This window comes from Cyphomyrmex costatus, unplaced genomic scaffold, assembly GCF_001594065.2.
Source record: "Cyphomyrmex costatus isolate MS0001 unplaced genomic scaffold, Ccosl1.0 scaffold193, whole genome shotgun sequence".
NCBI lineage: Eukaryota > Metazoa > Arthropoda > Insecta > Hymenoptera > Formicidae > Cyphomyrmex > Cyphomyrmex costatus.
The window spans coordinates 1,183,657-1,205,520 of NW_017275965.1; the positions used below are offsets into that span (position 1 = coordinate 1,183,657).

General features: G+C 29.8%; 3 protein-coding genes across 3 annotated transcripts in view; 1 reads left to right on the plus strand and 2 right to left on the minus strand.

The window, feature by feature from the left end:
- Positions 1-16,296, minus strand: part of LOC108772952 (uncharacterized) — a 22,706-nt gene extending 6,410 nt beyond the window's left edge. The window contains exons 1-4 of the mRNA XM_018538629.1: positions 15,808-16,296; positions 9,273-9,490; positions 7,801-8,408; positions 4,125-4,380 (exon numbers count right to left, since the gene is read on the minus strand). Of these exons, the coding sequence (XP_018394131.1) occupies positions 4,125-4,380; positions 7,801-8,408; positions 9,273-9,474 (1,066 nt within the window). The 5' untranslated portion in view covers positions 9,475-9,490; positions 15,808-16,296. The remainder of the gene's footprint in view (positions 1-4,124; positions 4,381-7,800; positions 8,409-9,272; positions 9,491-15,807) is intronic.
- A 685-nt stretch (positions 16,297-16,981) lies between these two features.
- LOC108772806 (ejaculatory bulb-specific protein 3) lies at positions 16,982-18,291 on the minus strand. Its single transcript, XM_018538434.1, has 2 exons — positions 18,089-18,291; positions 16,982-17,344 (listed from the first exon to the last, which is right to left on the minus strand). Exons 1-2 carry the CDS (start codon positions 18,282-18,284, stop codon positions 17,172-17,174), a joined length of 369 nt encoding a protein of 122 aa, XP_018393936.1. The 5' UTR covers positions 18,285-18,291; the 3' UTR covers positions 16,982-17,171.
- Positions 18,292-21,230: 2,939 nt separating this feature from the next.
- Positions 21,231-21,864, plus strand: part of bur (GMP synthase burgundy) — a 4,792-nt gene continuing 4,158 nt past the window's right edge. Inside the window, exon 1 of the mRNA XM_018538300.1 lies at positions 21,231-21,260. The gene's annotated coding sequence lies outside the window, so the exon portion shown is untranslated. The remainder of the gene's footprint in view (positions 21,261-21,864) is intronic.

Genomic DNA, 21,864 nt, shown 5'->3' on the forward strand with positions numbered 1-21,864 from the left:
TATATATATATATATATCTCGCATCGATAATTTAAAGTTTTTTTCTTTATATTATTTTAATAAAATTAAATTTCCATTCTACACTTAAAATACAAAAAATAAAACCTGTAATAATTTTACTGACCCCACTCTCCTTCTCCGAGTTCCATGATATTGCTGGATCCGTACCAATAGCAGGAAACATGATTGGCTGAGCTGACAGTAACCAGTACCACCGATAAGTCTTCCCAAAAAATGCACACAATAGTTATTAATCCGAGCAGACAACAGAATATTAAAAATGCGCGTTGTTTCCTCATAACTGTAGACGACTTTTGCCCAGTGCTCGTTCGCAACCAACCTGTGGAAGTTTATGCAATTCATATAATTCTATCTGATATTTTTATTTTATTCACGTTGGAAGTCGATTTTTTGTCGAAGAAGGTCTTTTTATCAAAACACATGGAATATTGAAACAATTACAGTAACTGTACTATGATACAATTGTTACATAATCTACAACGAGTGTACGACAAATAACTTTCAACTGCTCGATTATTACTGATGTCTTCATAATATCCAGCAGATACGTCTACCGCTCTCCAACGATGTGGAAACGGACTCAGGTATGATTTTATTTCAATTTTTATTGACTTGCGAATTTTAGCACTAATTTTTTTTTTAAATTAATATTACTTAATAATATTAAATAATTAGATTTAAAAGTTATTTTCTCTAATATGGGAAATAAATTAGACATCTATGATGAATCATTACTCGCGCATAAAACTAGAATATATTTGAAAAAAAGTCGCACAAGTGTTCAACTATTTCTGCGGTGAAGAATTATCCAATATACCTATTACGATGAATCACGTTAAATAATTAATCTTTCAAGTAACGACGTATGTAAAATAATTTCCATAAAAATCAATGGATACGATTATTTCTATTTGAGGAAATATATTATAAATTATGTAAATACAGAAAAAGTATGTTGCATATTTACTTAACAAGAAATATGGCTATAAAATTTTATATTCGATAAAGCTTCACAGAGGAAAATAAACTTTTGCACAAACTTTGCTTTCATCGCGTAACCAAACGTTGGCCTTCACGTCTACTACACGCAGCCTTAACTATAGTTTATTGCGCGATATATAGATGCAGCATTGGTATTAATAATCTTCGCAAAAGCAAATCGTTGTCCAGAAATCAAGTGAACGAGATGTGCGTACGCCAATTGGCAAATTGCTTGCACATGATAAGATAATTTTATAAAATAGATTTTTTTTAATATTTTAAATATTCGTCAATTTGTTTTACTTGCATATTATAGTTACTTTACAATTTAATACAATTATACTGTGTAAAGTTTACAAAGAATTAAAAAATGACAGAAAATGTGATTAAAATCATGATATGAAATACAAAGAGCAAATTTTCTACGTGTATTTTATTAATAATTGTACAATATATTCATTTGTTTATTTTCATCTATCTTGACAATTTTACAGCTCTTGATCGCATTCATAAAATACATTTTTTATTTTTTTAAAGGATTTATGTTATAAAACTTTGTATGTAGAGAATTAAATGTCGCATTTCAGACATTACAAATTGTTTTCTTGTCATATATATAAAATACAAAATTTATAAAATTTCGTACAACTTACAATCTTTGTGTTCAGAAATACCTCTTTATGGAGTTTATAGAATTCCTTAAAAAAATATATGTATATATATATACACACGCGTGTAAATGTTTGCGATTGCGAACATGCACTTTTGAAAATAAGGCATATTGATAGAAATATCAATACATTGTTATCAACATTTGTTTATTTATTGTTTTACACTATTGCATGTGATTTTATAGCCTTTACAATGTACATAAAACAGTACAAAAAATTAAATATTACATTTTTCAATTTTAAGTTTCTCTTGGTTTCTATAACATACTTGAACTTGCTTGACGTATTATACATAATCTATAGTTGTAATCAACAGATTTGTAACAAATTTATTGACGAGTTTATACACTAATATCCTTACGTTTTTACATCAAAAATATTATTATTGAAATAAAAATAATAATAGTGAGGCTCTATAAGAATAAAATAAAATAGAACAATTTAAGGGTTAAGAGCCAGTTATGTAATAAAGGACGTTTAATTTAAAGACATAAAAATAAAAATAATTACATAAATAACAAACGTTTCGACATCGATCGGATCATTCTCAATGTTACAGTAAATACATTATTATAAAATTGAAAATCTACAAAATATTGCTTCATAGTGGTATTCTCGTTTTTTCCCCTTATCATAATTGCAAGTCAATAAATTAAAATAGTTTAGTTCTATTTTATATTATTATTGAATAGAAATTTATTGTTTTAGACATTTATTAAATGAAGAAAAAAATGTATGACAAATATATATGATTGTTACCAAAATTAAATGATGCACTGTAAATAATAAAATGTTAATTTTAACTCAATTAACATTTTTGCATGTCTCAGAAAATCCACTCAACTCTTTAACTCTTTGGGTTAAAATTAACATTTTATTTTTTACAGTGCGTGTGATAGATAAATGAAAAAAAGGCGGATATGTATATATTTATGCAAGATATGTATAATATATATATTACAGATTTATCCGTGTTTGAATAAAAATACCTATAGATTATTTGATACATGCGTAGTATGACGTGTCATTACTGTTGGTCATAAACTAAAAGTTGCACAGCCATGGTATTAACTGTCGTAATATTTATATTGAAATTTTATTAATAAAAAGCTAGAATGAGATATCTTACGATACATCATCGCTTGCAAATTTGCAAGAAAATAAACTTTATCAAAATTGCGATAGTTGGGTATACTTGAACTTCCTGTTTATATACGCAGTAAATTGCCGTTAATAATCATAATATTAATATTTATTATATCTACAAATATAATACGATCAAAAGATTCAGCTTAATGATGAATTATCCTTTTTTTAAGAATTTAAATTAATCTTATATAGATTTATAAAATATTTTTAAGATCCTCAAATTCTTAAAAAATTGAGTTTATCATTGCTATGTGTACTGAATTTTTTGATTGTATACATATATAATAATGTTATAGCAATAACTGGTTATCTTCGACAGTTTGTACTGGCAGATTTGTGTATATAATTATTGTTTTGATGTGCATCAAGTTCTTTCTTTTATTACAATAGATATCCCTGGCAAAAAGTTTTCTTACAATTTTTCTTAATTTGATAATAATATATATAAATGTTACGCATACTTAAACTCATTATGCTCTGATAACGAAACGGATTTTGTTTTAAAAACTATTACACTGAGTAGACTAGACTAATCTGTAATATAATTGATATAAAACAAATATCAATTTTAATTATGTGTGAAACTGAATTATGTAAATATATATATACGGAAATATATACCTAAATATACATATATGTTCGTTATAAGCATATACGTAACATTATAAAAATTTATTTAGATAAACTATTCTAATGATCAAAATTTATATATTGAGTATAAAGTAATTTTATGTTATATATTTTATTTTAAGAGGTATTGTATAACGGAAATGTGAAAATTGTTTCGTTTTTATTCCAGCAGGAAAAATACGATCTACGAGCTTCTTTAAATATAAAAATAGATTTTTCTGTCTTCATAACAGAAGAAATGGATCTATTATTTCATACTACCTACAGCAATCAATATAGTGCGTCTCAATAGTTAACTTGTATGTACATTAAAATTTCATCTTCGATGTAAACATGAGATTATAAGTTACAACTGCATCATGCAGCGATTTATTATTATCATTATTATTATTAATATTATTATTTAATAACCGCGATAATTCGTGGTAACATTTGAAATGACATTAGTATTTGACTGATATTATAAAATATATTTACAGAAATTTATATATGCTCAGAAAAAGTAGAGTGAATAGAATACTTTTCTAAATCAGCCTTTGTCTCATTAAATGCATTAGACTTGATTAGATATTCTCATTTTACGAATGTCACATGTGGAATGTTTTCAATATTATGACGGGATGAAGCAATTCATTTTTTATCCTAACTATGCTTAAGTTCAAAATATTTTGCCGCAGTTATTAAAAACATGAGGACAATAATTACGTGCGATAACGGCATATGGCACATTGCTATTCACTCGCACCTTTTCGGCCTTGCTTAAGTTGTTCCATACGTGAATCGCTTTCGCTTTGTTTAATATCTTCAAAGTCATGTTGCTGTCTTTTATCTCGAAATATTTCTTCCATTTTTTATAATGAATTGGATAGAAAACCGACGGCGGATATACTGTGAAGCCGTGGCAACGGTTGGCTGTCATATCGCGTGCCTAAAAAATAAATTATGAGAAATAGAAAAATATTTTTTAGTTTATATATAGAAGTATTCTTAATTTAATTTTATATTTATAAAGTAAATATAATTATAAATAAAATTGTTATATTCTTTAAAAGTAAGACTAACATTAATTTTACAATTGCTTATTATTATAGTAAGAAAAACTTTGATACTAAAAGAAACTTGAATAATTACAAAATAAAAAACATGTAACTAGTAAAGGTATAATAAAGAGCAAGATAAAGAAAAGAAAGAAATAATAATAACGATTATTTAAAATTAGTAACAATTAATAATTATTATTAACGTATAAAATATGCACACGTACAACTAGAGTAAATCACACAAATATAAAATTGCGCACCTTAAGTCAAGAATATATTATTGTTTACAGCACTGCTATAAATTATTATTTATAACACTATTATCAGTTATCTGTTAAATGTCTGTGTTTATGACTCGCTATTTGCGTTAGATAGTATCGTCAGTTTCGAGAGACTCTGATATTTAGAATTCATTTTATGCCTATATAAAAGGTTGTAGAAAAAATTTAATTATGTTATTCGTTTATAACGATTTTAATAATAATGTATATTCTCTTTGTATTAATTTCTCGTATAAATTGACGGGAATTATCTGAACAAAGAAGAAATTTTTATAATACTTAACCTATTGTAGATTAAATCTACATCTTTGATTCTATATTAAGAGAGTAATGGATTATATCCGCCGGATGAATTCAACAAATTCAATTAAATTGAACGAGTCTTTTACTCGCAGTGAATAGACTTTGTTATTTACTATGTGCACGTTAACACATCTCTCTTGTTTAAGCAAAAGAGAAAGAGAGAGAGAGAGTTAAGTACACCTATAATTCTTAATGCCATGAAATGAAGCGTATTCAAATTTATTCTACCTACTTATCATCGCTATCATATCATATTTGCGCTTAACGAATGATCATATTCAGTTTCCTCATTCTCAAACAATTTGTTTGATAAATAATATTTAAAATCATCTATGTTGCAGCTATTCACAACCTTTTTAATAAAAGAAAATGTCTAATTTATTGATATTTATCAAACCATTTTCAGTCTTAATTAGATTTCACTTTTTTGGCAATGCAAAGTATAAAGAAAAACGGTCTAAATCGAGCGATAATAAGATTTTTTAATTAATAAATTTCTAGTTTACAATATTACTCTCTAAGAAACATAAAATAAAAATATAAAAAATATGTAAGAGTATAAAAATATCGAACGTCGGAATTCACAGGTCCTTCTTCAGCGATTCATAAAGATGTTTCGATGTCAATGAGATATACGCATAATCTTACGATCAAAGCGACAATTTCGAACAATTTGTTCGAAGAAAAATGATTTTCCTGTTTTTGTGTGAATGTGGAAATTGTGTAAAATGTATGAAAACAGAAGCATCATTACTCGTTCGTCTGATTCTGCGTTAAGCGCAAGTGTTACAATTTTCAGTCTCATTTTTTCTAAAAATTACAATTATTAAAATTCCTAATTTTAATTCTTTCAAAAGATAATTCTTGACAAGTCCGACTGTTCGATTTCGTTTTGTAAAGATAAAAACGTTTATGAAGTGTTGTAAAATGTTATGTATAATGTAGGGTAGAACGGGGTTACGGCGTTTATAAGCAATCATCTTAATTACTAGGAGTAATAATTATTTTAAAGAATAGTATATATTATTTTTTATCTGATGTTTTACTTCGTGCACTTTATCTGAAGTAATGTGTTATTATTACGCATACATGAATGTAACTACAGAAAAGATATATCGAAAATTTTCAGTGTCAATTTATGTTATATAACAAATAATGACAGTGTAAAGCTGGCAACACAATAAAAAGCACAAACAATAGGAGCAGAGAATAAGAGATTTCAATCTATATCAGAAAGCGTTCATTTTAGTAGACATGGTTTCTGATAGATTGAAATCGCTTTATTCCCTGTTTCTATTGCCTGAGTTTTTCATTGTGTTTCTAGTTTAATAATGCTCTTGGCATACTTTATAAATACATATATGTATATAATCATTTATAATTACTAATGTAATCTGTTTTTTAAAGAGGTTATTCGAATTATTGTAACGGGTAAAAAATATCGAATTCTTTTGCATTTTTCACAAGTATATGTTATGGAAAATATGTATACAAAAGGATTTATTCCAATTCGTAAAACTTACAGAGTTACTTGCAGAGCTAGAAGTAGCTAGAAGAAAGAGGTTTACAACGTGTTCGTCGAGGGAAGGTCGTGACGTACAATAGTATAGTCTGCACAGGTATATTTCGACAAATATTAGGGTGACCGTTATTTTGGGAAAGGTCTTTTAAAATATGGACACATGTTCGAACAATTAAGATTAGGGTTCCCTCTATGGTTCTGGATTGGCTGACTACATATAAGTAAAATTTTCTTTGTGTAAACGGCAAAAGTTTAAAGGCGTTTTACTGGAAATTGTATTTTTCGACTTAGCTTTCCTGATATATTTCAAGATTAACTTGATCAAGTGTACTCAACTTGTGCGTACATTTTCGCACATATGTGGCTATCGTCTCTATCATAATTACGTTAAAATATTGTTTTTTTTATTTTTACAACTTTTAAAGATATACAAAAAATTTGCAAAAATCGAAACATAATTTTCAAAGTGATGTCATTTTTTTAGTTTTTGATACTTTTGTTTCATTTTGATACTTACTATAGCCAAAGGCATACTAATTAAAAATCATTTTGAATTTTTTGTTTCAGTCGAGCAGAATCGGTCCTATCATGGAATTTTTTCACATCGATTACTTCAAAGCGGTCTATTGACGATTATTTTCATTTTTTTAATACAAAAATTCCTATATATTGTTTAAAATTTAAATATTCATAAATGTATAGAAAAAAAACCTGATAACAATAACTTTTATGGGTTCTTCATAAAAAATTTTAAAGAAATGCAAAAATAACGCCTTAGTAGAATATAATACCTCTTTAAAACTTTTATATAACAAAAAATTGAATCTAATTATCTATTTTCTTATTTTCTGAAACACAGGCAGTCTACACCAATCAAAATTATTTTTTATATCGATAAATAAAAATGTATTACATTTAAAACATGATTGTTTTAATGATTTTTCTCAAAGTTATGATCCTATATTTTATGATTCTGCAAAAAGTTTAAGGAAAACTTAATTTAAGATGAAAATATTAATAAATTTTTTTAGACGATCACCCTTCACTCTTCCCTACATGTATTCTTTTATATATGTATATAAGGTTGTAAATAACGATATATAATTTCCTTATTCTGTTCTGAATCTTGACATGATTACATAAGCTATTATTGTAATCTTTTCTCAATATATCTGATCTTTTCTCAATATCTCGATACTCACATACGTCGTCGCGCAGAGTTTCTGTAACGTCCTCGTGATGACTCCGGGCCCATTGTTACCCCAGACGTCGCCGCGAAAATTCTTTTTAAGATCGCGCACGCAAGCATCGGCCACGCGTCGACCCAGCTTCGACATGTCGAAGCCCATGATGCCGGCAGCAACGTCATCCCAGCTTTCGGCGCCGGCAAAATTTGTCAGATCCTCCAGTGAGCTGGTGACTACTACGTCCAGATCGAGATAGATACCGCCATATTTCCACAAGGTCAGATAGCGCAGTATATCAGACATATGACTGACCGGCCAGTGGCTTTTCTTCAGGATGCCACTGGCATACCACGCATCCAAGGGCGTATCCTTCATGTATTTCTGCGGATCGATATGACGAATCTTAACGTTGGAATAATTGAGAAGATGCCTGACAATCTCGCGTGTACTGTTCGAGAATTCCGATTTGCTGATGAATAGCAAGTACACGGTCATCGACGGATTCATCCTTGCCGCCGATTCTATGGCACAGGCTTGTCGGGCATTTAACGTCAGGCCTTCGTCGCCGAAACAAGAAGTCTCATGGAAGAAAATGTTCTTACTCGATGTTGGCTTGCCGGCATCTAAAGCATAAGAGATGTAAATAATTTTTTTATTACGATTTTTAATCGCAGATTTGTAATGATTCATATTCACACTCTCATCAAGAATGTAAATTAAACGTCAAACCAGATTATATCGTACCTATTAAAATTAATTACACGAAAACCATTTTAACGTTATCAATATAAATAAAAATTTGTATCTTGAGAAAAAGTTCTCATCTTAAAACATTATTATACAATAATATGTCGAATCACACACAATAAGATTTTAAAAAGACTTTTAAGTAAATTAAATCAACAAAATTACCTTTTTAAAAAAAAGGAAAAAAAGGCGCCAAGTGTGTTAGCCTCACAAAATAAAATGAAATCTTTTTAAATTGCGCCAATTATGAAAGGAATATATTTTCTTGACACATATATAACATACTTTATTTCAAAAAGTAAAAGTACAAAAAACTTGGCGCTACTAGACCTCAAAATATACAATAATAAGATGGTTATTAAATAATTCCGAATATGAAAAATAATAAGAAATTAATAGATCTTTATTCAATTTTTTATCTCTTTTGAAGGAATTAGTTACTATAAATGATAAAATAATTTTTTTTATATTTTTTAAATATATATAAAGGGGAAATTTAATATTTAATATCATACTGTTGTCAATTTGTACAAAATCAAACAGGTATAATAAACTTTCGATGATTGCATGGTAAAACATATAAATTTGATATATTTAATTTAAAATTATAATTTAATATTCTTTTTACAACAATGATTTTTTTATAAAGATTATTTTACACAAAAATTTATGTTATTTTTATCAAGAACTTACTTTCTCAAAATCTTAATACATATAAAGATGAATAATAATTTTCATACCTGTTTCTGAATCGAAATCGAGGATGCTTTTTACTGTCGAAACTTCATCGTAGCATCTGATACCGTTGACTGTCATCACATCGAGAAACGGTATCCTTTGGATTATGTTGCTCTCCGTCGAAATCATAAGGATGAGGAGCACGACGGCGAAAGTGAAACCGCACCACAATAATCTCTTTTTCATCTTTATGAATTTTTTCATTGAACTCTACGCTATGCTGAGATAAAATTGGAGGATAATTTATCAGGCAATACTACGAATAAGGTCTGTTTTTTATTTCTGTACTAGACTGCACAAGGACTCTCTTTTTCACTTACGACTAATATCAAACATATTATACATGTATAATCATCTCATTTTAAGTTACAAAAGTGCACACTAGTTCAGCCACAGAAAACAGACCTATGTTGTTTTATAGTTTATAGATATATTTTATTAAGATTATTATAATCGCTGTTGCTGTGGAATGTCATGAATCTGAATGCGAAAATTGAAATTATATTGATTTGTGATGTGCTTAATTGTGTTTCGCAGTTGTCATGGGAGGTGTCTTTTTTTTGTCTCTTAGTTATATTCTTTTTATATGCTATACTATAGCGTTCGTCCGAGCTCTCTCGTTCTAAAATATTTAAGCCACTAAGATAGTAACTACATTGTACAACTTGAAGAATTATTAAATACATTTCTTCAGTCCATTGGAATTGTGTCCATCTCTTAATTAAATTCAACAGGTTTATGGGCCCAGACACGCTCCGAAAATAACAGAGCCACTTCTATGCGGAGACTCTCAAGGAATTATTAAAGTGCAAAAAAATTGTTATAAAAGTAAAAGTAAAAGAAGTGAAAAAAATGAAGAATTGTCGAAGAGATGGATTTTCGCATAAGGATGACGTGAGTGACGTTGAGAAGCTGAAAGACAGCGATATGTTTCCAGTGTGGAAATTTCAGGTAATGATTACGGGAGCGGTTCACTTGCACACTGTAGCTATTGCCCACTGCCTATCACAGCAACTTCTGCATAGGAAATTTTGTTTTATTTTTTTTTTTAGCGTTATGATTAGCTTGTGAGGAACTGGCTCGTATGTAATTGATATACACCCAATGATTACACTTAAGTCTTTGGGTCTACTTGACATTGTGTCCGGTTAGAATGTGTTACGATGTAATAGCACGGAAGCACAAAAAGTTGACTGGATAAAAAAAGGACGCTCATGCATAAAAAATTCTAATCACAATAGAAAGACAATCTATTTCACATGTCATGTCATGTACGTCCTCCAAGGAGATATACGAGAAGATTTGTTCGATCCATAAGAGAGACACAAAACAACAGAAATATCTGCTGTTGCAAGAATTCTCTATAATTATAAATATCAGCAAGGAAAAGATATTGCCACACATGTATAAGTACTTTATAAAACTTAGCATATAAGTTGAAAGTTCTGAACACCACTGTAGAAGACATAATAATAATAAAAAATTCTTGCTACACTGCTCGAAAAATATAGATACTCTTTCCGTATTTATTAAACTTGTTTCTTTCCTTATGTGACTTGAAATACCACCGGTTCTTTCTTTTCTAGAGAAGCATTTATTCGACTTTCCTGACCTATTAATTTTGCAATTAGATTTGTCAGAGTCTTTTGTTCAACAGGAGTGATTTCCACGTACTCGCAAAATGTAATATATGCAAAAAGACAAATCATCAAAAGAAGGACTGTTACTTCAGGAAAAAGACTAAAAATGCTGATAGAAGATAAAGAAAAAGTATCTTTCTTAGCTGACGCAGAGGATCAGAAGACTACTGATTCGATTTGGGTACTTGATTCAGGATCTTCATCACATATGGCAAAAACAGGAAAATGTTTAAAAATGTACATTGAGATAAGGCTCAATATGTTTAAAACAAATAATATAGAGAAAGAAGGGCAATGAGCCAATAATATCATTAAAATCTTTAAATTATAATCTAATATATTGCGAAGAATAACACGTAATTATGGCGTTTCGTCCCAGCTTTCACTACTGGACTCATCAGTAAGGTATTGTAGTGGAAGCCTACCTTAGACGCCTGTTTAAGTTATTAGATCGAGAATCTATATATACAGATATACGCGTATCCAAGCACTTGCGAGAATTTTTGCGAATATCTATAGACCTCTGATGGCGAGTCGACGTAGTAATATTCTTCGCAATATATTTATTCAAAGTAATATATGTATTACTCTCCCACCCTTCCCAACTTGCGCTTATTTTTTTTATTTCTTTAAACAAAAATGTTTAAAGAAATAACATGAAAAGAAATAGAAATATAGACAGTGGAAAGAAAGAAGAATTTAAAAATGAAGACAAAAGGCGTAGGTACGGTAGAAACCAAAAATTGTGCATACTGACAAACGGGTCAAATGTTCCAGAACTAAGTAAAACTAAAAATTTACTTTCGGTAAGTGCGATTGTGGAAAATAATAGGCATGTTAGACTTGGTAACAGAGCAGAAATAAGTAAAGACAATAAAAGTTTTCTTGCCTATAAAAATGAACAAGGTTTCTGGTTAGTAAAGCTTGAAAGAGAATTTATAACAGAAAATGCACTGCTGGCAAATAAGTTAGAAGAAGCAAACAACTGGCATAAGAAGTTAGGACATCCAGAAGCTTATAAGGTCCTGAACTAGATTTACATCTGAGAATAGAAGAAATAGAGGAAGTAACCAGAAGTTGCGAAATATGTCCGGGAGAAAAACATCTTTTGGACAAGAAAGAAGAAGAGCAACAAGATTTTTGGAAATAATTCATACAGATATTTGTGGACCAATAGAGCCTAATACTTGGGATAAGAAAAATAATATACTTATCTTTTTGAACGACTGTACGCATTTCGCCGTGATATATTTCGGGAAAGGAAATATGAAGTGCCTGAAAAGACAACTCATAAGTACGGTAGAAGAAAAATGGCAACTTCCAGTATCAAAAGTAAGAAGTGACAACGGATGAAAGTATATGAGTAGAGATCTGACAGATTGGTATAAAGGAAAAGATATCGTGTTAGATTATACAACTCCTTATATCCCACAACTAAATAGGAAGACGGAACGTTTAAATTCGACAATTATAGAGAAGACGCGAGCTTTATTGGCGGATGGCAGAATTAGCAAAACACTCTGGGGAAAGCTGCTCGTACAGCGGTATACCTATTAAACAGAAGTCCAACAATAACAATGAAGATCACATCAGCCGAATTTTGGACACATGCAGAACCAAACTTGAATAATTATTTAGTAACCAGAGAGACATGATAACGGGAAAATTTATTTTTAATGTAGCATAAGAAAAACAACAAGAATGGCCGCGTTCGACAGATATTTACAGGAAGATAATCAAATAGAGTACATACAGATTTTGTTTAACTTCTAATATATTTATTATTTATATTAATTCAATAAAGTGAACAAATAGTGCGACATAATATTTAAATATTCGCAAGAAATTTGCATCAAAAATTTCTCGTGCGTTTTCTATAATAGGCGCAGCTTTTTCTGCTTTTTCTGCTTTTTCTGCATATGAAATGAATCGATCACAAATGAAGCAAAATCATTATATAAATAAACTTTGTTACTCGCACTATCATCTGTCAATTTCGTACTTATGTGTTTTATGCGGGGTTTGTATATAGGAGTCGTAGACAGTCATGGGGCCTTAAGTTGTAGGAAATTGGCAATTACAGTCAAATATGAAGAGGATAATCGATTATGATTGGTCAATTCTCTACAACTTAAGACTCTACGATCATCTATGACTCCTGTTGTATAGACTCTGCATTTTAGGATTATACTTTTTTACAATTAAATCTAGAAAAATATATTCCTGTCTTGGTAAAAAAAAGTTTCCAACATTTATAAAATAAATATTCTGCCGATGTTTATTCTGCAATTGTTGTTTTCTTCGCTATAAGATATAACTATTTTTATCTCAATATCTAATGCTCGTATTCATAGTCACGCCTTGTATTTAAGGCTTTCTTAAGTTTATCTATAGATGCTCTGTAGCCATTAAAATAGAGCATCTGAAGATCAATTTAAGGTCTTAAATACAAGACCTGGCTATGAATACGAACATAAAAGTACGAGTATAATCCGATTAGTGCAAGTTAAGCGCTGACTTCTGTTGAACGTAACCATTGAATTATAATATGTAGTATATGTATATGCATATATATACGTATATAGCGGTTATTTTATCTTATTTCTCTCAAAACCGCAAATGTATTTTATCGCTTCCGAAATGATTTTGAAGTTAGACCGATTCTGACATTAGACCAATTTCTCAGGATAAACCGAAAATTTTACTCTTTGTGTGCATCCATCTAAATTATTTAATTGCACAATTTATAAATTGTTTCTTATTTATCTCATATTAGCAAATAGAGAACGAGAGAAATGTATACATATATTATTTATTTGAAAAAATATTCTTTGTTGGTTTGAATTCAAAATATAAGTATAATATAAAATATATAAAAATCGAAAATCTCTCGGTAATTTCGCACGATATAAACGTCAGATAAAATTGTTCGTCATCTAAATGATCTTGTTTCGCAATACAAAACTATAAAAGATTGATAGATGTGGATCGTTACATAATATAATTTATGTAATATATATGAGTATAGGTGATCACGTGTTAATTGTTATAAAGGCGCCTCTAGACGATATGGCTAATGTATGGCTAATGTATACGTCAACTTTGCACACCTTCGCTAAATATTGATGACATTCAATATAGATAATTATGTATGTCACGTATATGTAATGGTATTTGATGATGTTGGCATACGTTGACCATATCGTTCGGAAACACTTTACTTAATACAATGTACGATATATAATTGCATTGCATCAAGGTTTTCTCAATTTATACGAGTGGATACATGCAAACGCGTGAGAATGCAAAAAAAATAATCATGTTAATTAATTTGAAACGAAATTAACTTTTATAAAAACTATTATTTACAAAGGAAGATTCAGATATGTATCTCGCGGATTTGGGAAAACTTGATATTAATTGTAAGATATATAGAGATGGTCGTACATAAAACGCAGAGTTGGTAAAAAACATGTTTTAAGCATATTTTAGACACTTTAAAACATGCTTAATCGATGTTTTTAATATGTTTTAAATGTTTTTTTACAATATCGTTTAAAGCGTACTTGAAGCATTAAAAACATGTTTAAAAAACTATGATTTTATTCTTTAAAAAAAAACATTAGTCTTTATCAACCTTGATAAAACGTAATATTTAAGTGCCAGTGAACCTAAGGATTGGAATTATAAAATTTGAAAATTTGAAATGGCCGCACGCGTAACGAATACACGCGTAATGTATGACGAGCACGCACGCACGCACACACACACATACACACACACACACACATATATATACAGATCGTAGTAAAATTAAAAAATATTTCAACAAATTGATTGTAAGAATTATGAACCTAATTATTACATAAAAATTCACAGTTTTCATTAAACAGTACATATTGAATTATGAAGATTTTAATGTACATTTTGATCTTTTTAAATAATTTGTCTTTGCATTTTATTCCTATTTCTTTTATTTTATTTCTATTTTTTACGACAAAGGTCTTACAAAAATTAATTTGATGAAATATTTGCAATCCTAACATAAATTATAAATGCAAAAAGAAACATTAAAGGTAACAATGAAAATAAGATATTCTATATAAACAATAAAAATAAAATATTCTATATATACTCGTTAGCAATACTAATTTTCATGTTCTACTCATCACAAATCTAAATTTCGGAGAGTCTTCTTCTACACTGCAGTGAAATTTTATAATGATATACCATCTGCTTTATGCTCTCTACCGCGGCTTTCTGTATTTCGTTCTCTCGATACATTACGTCAACATTTTAATGTCAGATCAACTGTTCTGTACATTTCTTCTTACTGTTCTCTATGAGTAGTGTATGTTATATTATAACGTTTCTTTCTACTTCAGTGTTCTTGCAGTAATTTGCGCATTTATGTAATTGTAATACTATAAATTGTTTTGAAATTAATATTGATAATTTACTTATTCTAATATACAGGTACAGCTTCAAATTAGCTGCTCAGCTGTTGTAGTGTAACCGATACGTTATCCCAAATAATACTGTACTCTATCTAATGTATTTTGTTAACAGTGCATTCAATAAAGTTAATAATAATATGTATAGTCGGTTTCAATTTGCGAATATCACCCGCCGTTTTACTACGATATTTGTCATGCGCGCGATTTGAAACTTTCAAATTTTCTAATTTCAACCCATCAGCATTTAAATGTTATTTATTACATTTTACGACTTTAAATCTTATTTAATATCAAATTTTCCAAAATCTGCGAGTTACATACCTGAATCTCCCCTTATTAGCAGATCAAGCCTTAGGGATAGGAGAAAGGTTTTGTTTTAAAATAATCATTAAATCGTAGTTTTTCTCAAAATATCTTATAACAAATTATGGCACAAATACCTGTTTTATCACTCGTAAATTCGCCTTTCGTATTTATCACAAATTTTTATTTTCCCCGTGTTAAGTATCTCCTCCAGTCATCATGATTCAACACAAATATAGCACGCTATCATTATCCTTTTTACCATGCAAAATTAGTATCCATGACGTGTAAATGATTTTTCTTCAGAACGCGGATTTATATTACACGTATACTTTTTTCGTTCACATAGTAAGTATGCCACGCTTATACGCTGCTTTTACACGCAATGTGTGTATCAAAATTAAATCGGTTAATAATGGAATACCTCAACAGAGTTTCGATTGTCCGGAATGGGAGAGCGTTACGCACTGATGCCGAACTTTGATCTGACTGACACTGCAGCAGCGTCAAAATCGTTACGGTAAAAAAAATAGGCGTTGTTCTTTCAAGATAAGCTCATCATACTCGAAGTATACGGAATGCGTAGGTAAACTTACACACCATGACACGCATACGTATATGGAATGCGTAGGTAAACTTGCACCCCATGCATACACGTTAACGTAAATATATGTTTCACGTGACGGAAGCGTCGAATTACCGATCACTACAGAAAAAAATTATCAGAAAAAATGTTATTTTATCAATTGACAAATCATTGTTATCGTAAAGCGATAACCGTGACACTTCTACAAGACTTATTTCGTCGATTTCGGAAAGAATTATCGTCGAATTTAATATATGATGTACACGTCACGATGCGTACTAGTCACCCTATAGCAAATCGTAGCCACCCCGTTCTACCACCCGTATCGATTTTCTCGTTGGGGACCGACGATTCATGACTCATTCGGGAACGGAACACTTCAGTTAGAATAATATGAGAGACGGTGATCGAGAACGAACGTCTCTTCCCTGAGCATTATCTCACGACTAATAGAAATGATTTGGGCTGGTGTGCTGAGAGTCTGAACCAAGTCTCACCCCTCCGCGCTGCTATGAACGTGCGCTCTACAATGAAATGCATTTCTGACGCATGCGTGTCCGATGCCGATGGTAATGAGGATGAAGTGACAAAAAGTCATGTTGTTGTCGCTTTTTCCTCCACAAGCTCAAATCCGCAGAGATATCTCAATGATAAATACCGTCATGATTTATAAGCGCAGATTTTGCCGATGCACCCACTGAGAGGTACATTACGTTCAACCCGTCACAAAACGGCTTTTATTGTCAGTTAAAATTGTACATGCAATACTGCTAAATCTCGTTCTCGTCTACATGCTTTTGTATCGTATATATTGCTGCTATATCTTGGAAAACTACATGGACGCGAGATCATTATTTGTTATTTCACAATTAAGTAAACATGACAATGCAGAATGTGTTTATTTATTTGGCAACATTAGTCGCCGTGCTCAATCTTCAACTTCTTCGCGTCCTGCAAAAGCTTTTCTACCATGGCAAGCCACTCCTCAGGGCGGTTCTCGGTATACCATACGACTATCTTTTCCACATTCTTCTTTTGGGCTTCTGTACATTTTCGGCATTTCGTCGCAAACGCTTCAGCGGCATGCTCTATACAAAATAGAAAATCTCAGATATTTTTACTAGTATACATACAGGGTGTTTCGAAGATCACGAATCAAAATACCACGAAAAAGTTTTCAAAATAAAAGAATTATGTGTATATTTCTATTTGAAACAATAGTTTTTGAGGTAAATTATTATTATTGTCACTCTTATTTTTCACAAACTGTTGCTTAAAATAAAAATTTACAAATAACTTTTTTATTTTTAAATTTTTTAAAAACTTTCTTATTGTTATATTTTATTCACGAATTTTCGGACATCCTGAAATATATTTTTTTGAAAATCTTGCGAAATGAAAAATAGTAATTTCCTACTATAAACATTCTTTTGTTATAATACAATTATATTATTTATTCCAAATTTTTTAGTAGGAAAAATTAAAATAAATGTTATTATTTGAAATAAAAATTGAACATCATACATCTTAATCTTAATAGTATTTTGTTATATTCTTTAAATAATGTTAAAATATATCCCAATATACAGGTACAAGTATTCAAATTGAGATTTTTCTTATTTAAGTAGTACTGTTAGGCACAGTATGCAATTTTTACTAAAATAAAGAATTAAATAAAAAGAATTAATATATTTGTTTGTCCACATTATATAATAATATTATTATTAGAATATTAATACTTTGAATACATTTTTTTTAAATACTGACTGAGTATAAAAGTCGTATCTATCGTTTGCAAAATTAAATTTATACAAAATGATAAGATATCATACGTTTGAAGAATTTTTGATCTTCTGTCACGCACGGACCAGTGTCCATAAAGCAATTGTAATACTGATTTCGAAGCTCGTCGTTCGGTAAGATGTCATCGGGATTGATGTGATCGAACTCGTCTGAATACATTTCCTCGGTAACAACGACCGCCAGGACGGCCAGGATGGCCAATAAACAAAAATTCGACTTATCCATAATTTTAACGTTGTTAGGAATTCGTGCAACGCGAAACTGTGTTTTTTTATTCAGCTGAATGCATCTTTTATAGTTTACACTTACCCTTGGCAGATCGTTTCTTACGTAAATACTACGTAAACTGTCACATCGAATCAATTGTAATCACATGTGTCTCAGACAGATCAGGAGAAAAAATAAAAAAAAATTATATGAGGTAGAATAGACAGAAGGAAGGATTAATCCAGGAATAAGAATTAATTAATGAGTTTGCAAAGCACGAGTATCCGATTTCGCTTGTGTAAGATAGTCATTAAGAGTAGCTTGCAAATTCGATGTTGGTTTAGCTGTCTTTCGGAAGTCAAGAATCTCCTCAACAAGCTGTAATAAAAATAACTAGTTTTAAACCGCGCAAATACTGTAATACAGTTTGTCCTAGCTCGTGAACAATGCCACTCGTAATCATACCTTTCGCTCTTGCGCTGGAATCGGCATTCGGAAACAACGCCGAGCGTATTTTCTGTATAATTATCGTCTGCGAATCGTAAGAGGTTTTTTTTTAACGAGTGACATAATTAGTAATCAGAAGATTATTAATCATTCTGAGTTATGATAAGTTCGAGATACGATCTGATATATGACAAACTGGAATAAACCATGTGGGATGCTTATTTCAAAAACGTAATTCCTCTAATTGAGAGAGTCTCTAATAATTTTACTCTAGAAAAGATTTTTAGAAATGGAAATTATTTCAATATCTTGTACCGGAAATATGCTTAAAAAATTTATTTGAACAATGTTACATTATATTATTACATTTTACTAAAAATATAAATTTAAGAAATATATTATATTATATTATAATATTATATTTTATTAAAAATATAAATTCATACATTCTTATTTTATGTAACTTATATATTTAGATTATACAGATTTAGATTATAACATAACTAAGGGTATATTCTTAGAGTACATATCATTTGAGGGACATCTCGATAACCTTTATGACGTATCATAGATAGTACCGATGTCCACGTGACATATATCTCGAACAAAAAGTATCAACTATGTAGATATTGAGTATATATGTATGACATGCTAACGAAACGAATTATTATATAATGTTTGTCACATACAGAATATAATCAAATACAAGATAACGAATTGTCTTTTGTTAGGGACTATGTAATAATTATTACCATCATTATCTCCTGCAGTTTTTTGAAGCGGCATATATCTAAAATAAATTCATCAAATTTGGAGTTAATTTATCTGGCAAAAATTTTTCTTCAAAATTTTTATATAATTTTTTAAAATATTTTTATAGCATACTGTCATTCGTAATAATTTTGACATCAAAATAAACATTTATGACAACATTTTGATATTAAAATAACAATAATGTCTGTTTGCTATCTGGGATAAATTTCAGAATTTTTCAGAATTCTTGTATTCAAAAAAAATTTAAATTTTTTGTTACAAATAGGAACATTTTTTCAAAAATGCTGAGAAAACCATATTTTTTTCAAAAATTTTTAAACACGATAAATTCTGAAATTCTGAAGAAGTACGTTTAAAGTAGTTTTCAAAAATATTTATAAATTATAAAATTTTTATAAAATTCTTTATCTTTATAAAATATAAAAATTTTCTTAAAAATATTATGAGGTATTTGAATATATATTTGAAATTTTTCCTTCTATTGTTGATTTTTATGAAGTAATATCGTTGATATTAAAAGTCATTTGCGTGAGCATTTCAATTTGCGCTCTGATGAAAATTAAGTCGAGTATAAAAAGAGAGAGAGAGGATAGGAATAAAATATAATATTTATATAACTTCTAAGAGAGGAAAATTGAGACAATAAAACATAAAAGAAACGTAAAAGCCTCCTTTACATTTATTTATTCTTTCCTTACTACATATTTAACTGTGGATTTTCATTTTATAATCAGAGCGCGAAGCATTAATATGACTTGCAAATACTCTGTACTCTCTACAAACTTTGTGCGTGCGTTCATGTGTGTGTGTGTCGTGTGATCACTGATTATAATACTAATTGAATTATATACAAAAAATAATGAAGTCATAATATAACGTAAATTAATATTATTAATAATTTCTGCAATTTTAAATTATCAATTAGCTATATTTTTTACAAATGATGTAAGATGATTTCATTTTCATAATAAATATTTATTAATTGTTAGAATAAAAAGAGAGATCTACATATACTCTTTCATAAAAGCTTTTACCGACAGTACAGGAGAAAAGAATGTAGTAATGCTCCATAAGTTCAGAGGTGCTAGTGTCTTAATTTTCAGTATGGCGCAGACCATGTATTGCAGCATGCATTCTTGGATCGATTGTATACTTTGAAAAAAAAATGGAAATTAAAAATTACAAAAGTAAGCGATTTTTATGAATATATTTATAATTTTATTCGTCATTATCTAGTAAATTTGTTTACTTTTGCAATTTTTACTGTGTTTCAAGATATGCAATTGACTCTTTTATTATCACAATAAGAGCTAGGGAAAGGTTATATTTAATCATATACATATCTATATATTTTTATGGTGTATATATGTGACGAATATTCAGATCTAGCATATGAGATTGAATTATAAAATTAATACTTATAAATAATAATATATAATATTATAAACATTTTTATTATATTTTATAATGTAAATTATATTAATATTATATTTATTAATAATATTTATATGTATATATAATTAATATTTATAAGAACTCTCACGCAATAATTATGCGTGATGATTCGTGACTTCATAATCCCCGATTTCGGGGATTTCGCGGCGCGAAAGTTGGCGCACCTGCGCGACCGCTACTTGAAAGCAGTCAACGATCGCGCTGCATTGTAGCGATCGAATGGCCGCTTCGTCTGATGTCTGTCTGTTCTGTTCTTCTGCGATTAGTTTTACTTTATTCAACGGTCTTCACGAGCGGTGCCTCTCATTAAACGATTCGGTAAGCAAAACAACAGTCACCCGATCGGACGACAACCCTCGAGATAACCTATAGTTTACGGAATTACTGCGCGAACGTACCGCCGAGGTGCACCTCGCACGCCCGGTGAGATTTGTTTTTCGTTAAATAACCAACTCCGGCGGCTCCGCGGAGTACAGCCGGAATTCGCGAGCGCGATTCTTGGAGCACGTGTATAGGGTGTGTCGAGCGAATCGTCCAGCTGGCGAACGATTAGTGTTACGGACGTATAATAACTCGCCGAGATATCCATTAACATGTGAGACAGTGACGTTCTCATCACCTGTACCTCTTGTCACTTTTTGCACAATTAACGAGAGAATAAATACCTTTCGAAATCAATATTTATTGATGCAAAATTTTATAATCTGAAATAAAAAGTTCTGAATACGCGAGTATTTGTGAAATCTTGACAGTGACGTATAATTGTACAAGTATACAGAGTTTTTTCATTCCATTTGCTTAAGAACTCAAGCTTTTTTCATTGTTGCATAAAAATTTTTCTTTTATTGTGTATGCATAGATTTATTTGATTTATTCTATTAAAACACATGTGAAAAAATATGTATATATATATATATATATA

What these genes read in the sequence shown, in the direction of transcription:
- LOC108772806 (XM_018538434.1), bottom strand. Translation starts at nt 18,284, where the DNA reads ATGGATAAGTCGAATTTTTGTTTATTGGCCATCCTGGCCGTCCTGGCG. An exon ending in AGATCAAAAATTCTTCAAAC is followed by an intron (nt 17,345 to 18,088) that starts GTATGATATCTT and finishes TATTTTGTATAG; the next exon opens with AGCATGCCGCTGAAGCGTTT.